The sequence below is a fragment of the Apus apus genome, chromosome 19 (assembly GCF_020740795.1).
Source record: "Apus apus isolate bApuApu2 chromosome 19, bApuApu2.pri.cur, whole genome shotgun sequence".
Taxonomy (NCBI): domain Eukaryota; kingdom Metazoa; phylum Chordata; class Aves; order Apodiformes; family Apodidae; genus Apus; species Apus apus.
The window spans coordinates 9,310,949-9,319,302 of record NC_067300.1 but is presented as its reverse complement, the minus strand read 5'-3'; the positions used below and the strand labels follow the sequence as shown (position 1 = coordinate 9,319,302).

Sequence of the window (8,354 nt, the reverse complement as noted above, 5' to 3'; positions counted from 1 at the left end):
AGAGGAATATTCCATTATAAGGAAAAAAACCAACAAACAAAACCAGAATAAACTTTAGGCCAGTTTCTGACTCCATAAAGAGTTACTTGACAGACTCAGAGGAATAGTCTGAGATCTTAGATCAAGACCAGTAAAACTGAGCTGAATGCTTAACTCCCTCCTTGAGCTGTCAGTAAACTCTCCAGTGACCCCACTCTCAGTTCTGCAGAGATAGGAGAATGTTTTCTGTAATCACAAAGAACAATTATTGCCATTTCAGGTTGTACTCTGCTCTCAGCCTCTCCCAGGTAAGCCAGTCTCACCCCCCATGCTTTGTCAGGCAGAAGAAAACCAGAACTCATCAGTTTAGGGAAAAGCAGAACCAAATCCCAAGGCCTAAACACTAGGGACCACTGCAACAGGTCCCCCTTGATCACTGCAAAATGGTAACATATCTGCTGTGACTGGGAATTTGAAGAGCACATGATACCAAACTGTGCCCCCACCAGTCCCCTGGATTTGTCCTGTCAGGGCAAGACTCACTCAGCACGAACTGCCTGAAGAGCACAAAGCCATTCAAAGCTCTGTGGATACATTAAAGCAAGCAGAACAGTAGAGTGGGTCAAAAGCATGTCTTGCAGAAATTTAAAAGCAAAACAGTAGAAAAAACCCACCCAACCCACTACATTCTGTAAATCTGGCCCCACGGTCTTAGCAGGGAAGATGCAAAATTCCAACCACAGAAAGAAAATACAACTCTGGTCAAGCAGGATACACATTACATGGCTGAGGCATTAAGAAGCATTTTTAGAGAAAGGGTGGGGATAGATTAAGAGTGTGGGGTGCAGAGTTATCTGGTTTCTGTCCTCCAGGTAAATCACTGCCTTTTCCATCCCCACAGGAATACAGGAACAGCAGGAAGGAAGGTTCCTAGAGACTAGGAAAAACACCCAATGAAGTGCTGTGCTTTGCTACTCAAAATGGCACCTCAGCCCTCCAAAAAAATACAAATCCTAGAGACAAGGATGTTCATTTATCAATAAAAAGCAGCACTGATAAATAATTTATATTAAAAAACAAAAGAAGATACTGACACATTTTGGGGTAGAAGAAAAGTCACCCTCTGGGCCCACATGCGCTTCTTTTATTTACATATCCACAAATACCATGAAACACCATCCCAGCCCCCCCACTAGCAGCATGGTGACATGAATCCCATAGATGAGCAGTTCATTCACGAGGCTGAAGTCCACCCGCCTTCGCCCCAGCAAGAGGAGGATGATGGAGAGTTTGTACTGGAAACGCAGAAAGATCCGGATGCCAAGGTACTGAAGGCAAAACAAGAGAGAGAGTGCCACCCAGAGGATGGAGGTAAAGAGGCTGCAGCTGAAGTACAGCAGGAAACGGATGAATCCATACATCCATCGGGATTTGAGATAGATGTCGAAGTTGTTGTACTTGGTGCGCACCAGGTGGGTGGTCCGGACGGGCCCGCAGGCGGAATGGAGGCAGGTGGTGTGGGGGCCGTGGAACGAGCGGACCCGCCGGGGAATGGGGATCACAGGCATCAGGCACCCCACCCGGCACCCAGTCCCAGGGCAGGAGGCACAGGGCACATATCAAACACTAGCCATTGACACGGAAAAGAGCCGACAGCCTGGGAACTCTTGGCTGAATTTCCAGGACCTGCGGGAAGGCAGAGAAGGAAAACACGTTGAAGTAGCCCCGGCGGGAGGACGGGTGGGTACTCCAGGGGGTTGCTTACAGCTGCTGCAAACCCCAACTCCTTCACTTCACACAACCTTGCTTATTGTTTACCAGGCAGACATATGGAAATACAAGTCAGATTCCCAACAGCTCCCTGGCAGCATGCAGCACCAACACGAGCCATAACCTCTTACAAGCTCTGCAGTGTCAGGAAAGGTCAGAACCTTGTTCTGGAATGACCCTGACTCGTTCACAGATCCTTCTTAATTAGCCATCCTGCAACAGTCCAACCACCCAAGCAGCAACATTAATGTATGTGCTTGCACATACATTTCTTCTAAAGACAAAAAGTTCTCCAAACACTTCTTCAAGTGAATTCTCCAGCCCAGACACGGCCGTGATGCCAGATTTCTGTTCTTTTCAAAACTTGGCAAAGCTTCACCAAATAAACAAACTGAAAATAATGGAAGGTCCTGCAAGAACAATGAGGCAACTCGTGTTTTTCACACCCTACAGGATGTACCTCCCCCTGCTCAGCTGGGCCTTGAGGTCTGCCTGTCAGTGCATCCCATGGCCAGGCAGCCTTTCAAAGACATCTACCGAGATAAGTGAAGTATTTTGATCTTCTGGAGTGTTTAGAACTTATAATCTTAACATCCTTCCACACTCCCATTGTTGTTATGTGAGTGATGAGCAGTGGCCTGTTAGCTGCTCTCTGCTTCACCCCAGGCTTATGGTGTGCCAAATTCCGGGAATTATGAATGGACAATGTGCTCAGCAGATAATGCTGAGAACAACAGGGACTCCTCCAGGCTCCTCACATGCCCGGGGGTCAGACCCAGGCACTGGGCAGATCTTCCTTTTGTTCAACCAGAAATGCTATTACTCTTTAAGAAGTAATTTAAAAGTGACTTCAAGGATTTTTTATTACTTCATTACTAACAAAATTAAGTGCAGAGTAAATGATGTGGCTGCAGGACAGCATACTTTGGTATCAAAAACCTGGGGAAGAGACTGGGGAAATCTCTTCCCTGCCTCAAATGACATGTAAAAGGGAAGTGGAGTTCTGATCTGTCCTGCTTGGCCCCTGGTTCCAAGTCCTTTTTGCCATCACAGAAATGTGCAGCCAGTCTGCTGGCTCTGCACAAACCAGGGGCTAATGAGAAGGAGCACGGGTTAACTTATGACCAAGGAATTTGGGAAACTGAGCTCAGTTCTCAATTATTGAAGACAACCATAATTTGAAGTGCCTCTTTGCCCTAATGTCCTGTCTGTAGAAAGGAAATCCTGAGCAGCTGGGAAGTGTGTCACAAGAATGCATTTTGCAGGACACAAAGTGCTCAGATACTAAACCAGCCCAGCTCAGCTCCAGAGCCTGACTCCTTGTGAGCAGCAGCAGCTTGTTCCCACTTGCTGTGCCCACCAGACACATGAAGAGCCCTGGGCAGGTTCCTGCTCCTCTGATAAACTCAGATATCAGCACTGAACAGCCAGGAGCAGAGGGACACTGTGGGAATAAAAGAAACTTTCTGAAAGATTACATTTTCAATGGTGCTGCCATCCACTCAGCAGGAGGTTGGGGATCTGCTGCCGTGTCTGGAAGCCACTTAATCCTTGTCACAGCAAAGTGAAGCTTTCCTGGGACACCTGGCCTTCTAGGAAGAGTGAAAGAAACTGCTAAGGTGCTTCATAGACTCACAACACTCTACACAAGAGTTGATCTAAAAGATAAAATGAGAGAGTAAGTTTCAATTTGCTCATTTTTTGGTATGAAAAAGAGCTCAGAATTACGAGGCCCCTCCCCAAGCATCAATTTTTTAATCCCGTAACGATTCTAAAAAGAATCACATGCTCAATAATGCAGCTGGAAAGAGTCACCCAGCTCGTGCTCAACACTACACACAGGGACAGGAAAGGGTAAATCAGATAAAGAACTGTCCTCAGCCACCTCCTCCTGTCCCAGAGTCACCACTGTTCATGCAGGGAGCAGGACACACAGCACAGCCAGCACACACGGCCAGCGTTTTCCAACGGGGCCTGGAGGAGCAGGCCCCCAAGCCTGGATGTTGGCTCATGATCCAGAAACAGATCTGGACACTCCCTCCTCAAAATCATTTTCCTGGGCCTTTCCCATTGCTGGGAGGCTGGAAAACCCAGTTGGTCTCTTCTGAGCATCACCCTACAGCTCAAAGGATCCCAGCTCTTTAAGGGCCAGGTAACTCCTTGATGCCACTGCCCCACACGTCACATCAACAACAGCCTCATCAGGAAGTTAAGAATCTGAGTAACTCTTCACTCTGATGAGTTTTCATTCCCTCTCCTTTAAAAATGGAGTCTGTGATGACAAAGCTACCACAAGACAGTGCTGCTTGACCCACCAGAGGCTCCAGAAAAGGTCTGGGGCTGCTCAGGGTCCGGGCAGTTCCCGGAGGAGGGAAGACAGAGACAGGGCACCGGTCACAGGTGACGGGGCCATCAGTCAGGGCCGGCGGGACCGGAGTGTTCCAGAAGGAGCCAAACAAGGTGAGGGACAATGACAAATAAAGGTTAGCGCTGATAAATGACAGCAGGGAGCACCGGAAGGAGGGGAAATCCGAACTCCTCCTACATCCTACCAGATCCTAAATTAAACCCCACCGACTTGGGAAAGGAACCGAGGGCAGGAAGCTCGGCCGGGCCTCCCCCGTGCCCTGCGAGGCCCACAGCCCAGCCCCGGCACCGAGGAGCCCCGGCACCGAGGAGCCCCGCCGCCCGGGGCAGGCCGCGCCAGCCCCGCAGGGCCACCGGGGCACGGCTGCGCCCCGGGGCGGCCGCACCCGGCAGGGAACCGGAGCCCCGCCGGGGGACACGCGGGGGGCCAGGTCCAGCCGGCGCACGGCCCCCGCGGCCGGGAACCACCGCCGCCGCACCCGCCGGGCCCCGCCGCGGCGGGACGAAGCCCAGGCCGCCGCCTCCCCCGGCCCAGCCCCGCCGCCGGGGCGTCGCCCCGCACTCACCGTCCCGCCCATGGCCCCCCGCCGGTCCGCGGCCGCCGAGGCCAGGCGCCCCGGGCCCGGGCTGATGGAAGGCCCGGGCCTACGGGCGAGCGCCGCAACGCGCATGTGCGGAGGGCGGCGGCGCCCCGGTTCCGGCCGGTGGCGGCGGCGGCGGCGGGCGCGCGCGCGGTGATGGCGTCATCGTACCGCGCCGCCCCCCCCTTTCCCCCCCCGACCGGAAGCGGGAGGGCGCCCCGTTACCCGGGGCAACGGGAGCGGCGCGGCCTGCGCTGCGTGCCCGGCGGGCCCCGCCGGGGGGTTCGGCTGCCCCGGGGCTGCGGCATCGCCTGCGGACCTGTCCCCGTCACCTCTGGGAGCCCCTGCCCGGCAGAGCCCGGGGGGACCGTGTGTCTGCAGGGCCTTCATCCCTTTTAGAAAAGTCAGGGGGTAAAACCGCCGATGGAGGAGGCCAGAAAGATCCACGAATGTTCATAGAAAACACAGGGGTGGAGGGAAACGCAAGAGCAGCATGTACAAACCAGGAAAAGAACCTTCCTGCTGTTTCCCCGTAGATTTACCGAGCAGCTGGTGCCCGTCACGGAAAGAAGAGGGAACATTTTCCCCGGCGTCCCGCGCTGCTCCTGGCGGGACGGGAGGTGCCGAGCGGGCGTTCCCCGCAGCGCTGCCCGAGACCCCCGGGAGAGCCGCCCCCCGCGGAGCCCCCGCGGCCCGTGCCCGGGGCTGGAGCCGCAGCCCAGAGGTGGGAATTTCAGCCCCCGCGACGACGCTCTGCGGGTGCTGGGGGTGCTGGGGGTGCTGGGGGTGCTGCTGGGCGCGGGTGCTGCGAAGGGAGGGGGCTGTGGCGTCCTGCAGGAACCCCCCCGGGCTGGGAAAGGGGGTCTGGAGCTCCTGCCCGGCCTCCAGGAAAACCCGCGGAGAGACCCCACCCCCTAAACACCTGCGTGCAGGGCAGCACCGCCTGTGCCCGCATCCCTTCCGTCCTTAGGCCGGGCTGACAAAAAACACAAAAGGGCAGGCAGTGCTGCTCAGTTTTCCGCCTGAAACACCCTGCCCCCTGGGGTGCTGGAAGGCACGTGTATCTTCATAAAAAAAGCCAAACTGTCCTCAGGTCAGGTGTGAATTGAAGCTCTGACATTCCAAGAGGCGAGATCCTGAAGGAGTTCAGCCCAAAGGGAACCCGCCCACAGCCCCTCCGGGTTGTATTTCTTCCCCCTGCTAATTTTCCTAAAGACACAACTCATATTCCTGTTGATTGAACAGTTTTGTGTTGACAGCCTGGAAGATTTGTGGTGAAACTTATCATCAGCCCAGAGAGGGGGCCATTAGTACTAGTCACAGCAGCCAGCCAGTGCTGATGTGTTTTATGGCACGCTTGGAAGACAAACATACACATTTATATGTCACTTGTTGCAATATAAATGCTAACTTGTACTTCTTTCAAAACTTTTAATGAATTGTATACATTTCACAAGATTTATAGCCTGAACCCGATGGCTCAAAATATTACTTCAAACATATTTGTCACTTTGGCAACAGAACAACAACAACAAAATATCTGGAAGATATTGTGTTTAGAAATAAATCATCAATATATGCATCTGAAAAGAGTTTATTTTGGTCATTAATAGTTGATGGGCCCCCCCCTCCCCAGTGCAGGATTTAAAGTTAAATTATGCAAAATCAAAAACAAACCTTATAATACTTAATCAAACATGCATAAAACTGTCAGGGCCAAATAAATTCTCTCAATTAACTTGCTTCAGATTGTGATTGCATTTACTAATTTAATCAACACTAGAATAATTTGGAGACTGGGTAATGATAAATGACTGTGGTGCTGCTCAGGAAGGGCCTGAGGTGTGTGTGCTGAGACAGGAATGCAAGGAACACTTCCTAGGCTGTGGGTGGAAAAGCATCAGCTGAGTTGTTACCATCATTTTATAATGGAAACACCTCCTTATTCCCATTTTTTTGGGGGATTTTTTTTCCAGTGAAGACTTTATAAACACCTGTCATGGGTAGACCTGGTCAGGATAAATGACTTCACTGTTAGCCCACAGAGTCCAGCTCATTTTTGCAAGTGTAAGCAAGGCTTTATGGAGAGGTTCTCATTTGCAGGCTCACGGGAAGGAGGCTGTGAGGTATTCAACCCCATAAAATACACGGACCTCTGAAAATCAGGCCCTTAGTTGGTCTTTAACCTTTCTACACCTGTTTTACAAAAAATAACAATGTCCCTGTAGCTGCTGTAGGAGCTGACTGGTCATGGCAAAACTCTCCTTCTTTCTCTGTTCCTTTTTTCTCTCTCTCTCTGCAAAATACACTTTCCAGAGGCTCCCTGGTCACCTGGTGTTTGAAACAGGGGTTGTGTTTCAGAAATGAGTAGCACCGAGCACTGCTTGGTCACCAGCAGAGATCAGCAAGTAAAAAGCTGTGTGCTGGGAAGTACGTCCAGAAAGATGGGGAACAAGGTTCCATCAGTGACCCAGAACTGACAACTTGTGCAGTAATTCTACAGCCACGTAGATGGCCATGATTCTCAGGTCCTTAAAGATAACAAATGTGTTAACATGGTATTTTTCAAGCTAGCATTCACTGCTGCCTGGCAGTCGTATCCAAAACCACCCTTCAAAGCCAGTGGCATCTTGTGCAAACTCCCTTGGGTTTTGCTGAGCCAGCCTGTAAAGCTGAACTATAACAAATTAAGGAATTAATTCTTTCTTTTTGCTTAAGGGAGATTTAGGGTCAAGTCTGGGCCTTAAATTTTAAATGTAATCGATCCTCCCTGCAAATCTAAAGTGCAAAAGCTTGTGAAATAATTTTTCCTTATTACTGCTTTCCAGATCTCATCTCTGAGCTGAAACGTCAGCTTTAATCAGTTTGAGGAGATTTGCATGTGGTAAATAATAATGCAGTATATTAGACTAATCAAATAAAAATACGTGTAGCAGGAAGTGGAACCCATCCCCAGTTCTGCAGCACTGCAACACCCACCTGCAGCCCCTGAGCAGTGCTCAGAGCCCAGGGCAGTCAGCAGGGCTGAGAAGAGGCAGCTTCTGGTGTTATTTGGGATTCTGGGAGCTCCAAAACCTTGGGAGCGAGAGATGTAGCTGCATCCCTGTGGGTGGAACATACCCTGCTGCACTGGGAGGCTGCAGTGCTGGGCTCAGATGGAAATCCCAGGGTGGGTAGTGGGGTTGAGTAGCACAGTGAGGGCAGGCCCTGCAGGAATTCTGCCTCCTGCCCTGCTTTTATAGATAGATATTTTACAGGTGACTTGTGAAATATAAAACCAGACCAGTCTGCAGTTTCTAAAGCAACGAGTGACTGGTGAGCAGCTCGGTGAGCCAGCAGGGGCTGAGGGATTCACTGTAGGGGACACATCGACGTGCTGTCTGGCATAATGATCTGCCCAGGGCTGCCACCAGCCTTGGTCACCAGTAGAAATCAGCAAATAAAACTCTGTGTGCTGAAAACTGTACCTGGAAAGATTGTGCACGAGGTTCTGCACTAAAAAGCAGGCAGTGGGGGATGCAGGTGCAGCTGGGCACAGGTTGCCTCCCCTCTGCCCCTGCAAACTGCTCCCTCCCCACTGCATGGAAAGGGACAGAAAGACCAGCACCAGGGTGGGTGGGACCTCAGTGAACCCACAACAGGTTGAAATACATAAAA

The 8,354-nt window shown here is 51.5% G+C and overlaps 1 protein-coding gene across 3 annotated transcripts; it reads right to left on the bottom strand.

Moving 5' to 3' along the window:
- Positions 1-1,076: 1,076 nt before the first annotated feature.
- TMEM250 (transmembrane protein 250) lies at positions 1,077-4,855 on the bottom strand. Of its 3 annotated transcripts, none has more exons than XM_051636605.1 (3): positions 4,683-4,855; positions 3,228-3,407; positions 1,077-1,665 (listed from the first exon to the last, which is right to left on the bottom strand). In XM_051636605.1, the coding sequence occupies exon 3, from the start codon at positions 1,545-1,547 to the stop codon at positions 1,128-1,130; it is 420 nt and encodes a 139-aa protein (XP_051492565.1). In that variant the 5' UTR covers positions 1,548-1,665; positions 3,228-3,407; positions 4,683-4,855; the 3' UTR covers positions 1,077-1,127. The 3 variants fall into 3 exon arrangements, with proteins under 3 accessions (XP_051492565.1, XP_051492566.1, XP_051492567.1); XM_051636606.1 differs by having other exon boundaries at positions 3,228-3,341; XM_051636607.1 differs by lacking the exon at positions 3,228-3,407.
- Between the last annotated feature and the right edge of the window lie 3,499 nt (positions 4,856-8,354).

What these genes read in the sequence shown, in the direction of transcription:
- TMEM250 (XM_051636605.1), bottom strand. Translation starts at nt 1,547, where the DNA reads ATGCCTGTGATCCCCATTCCCCGGCGGGTCCGCTCGTTCCACGGCCCC.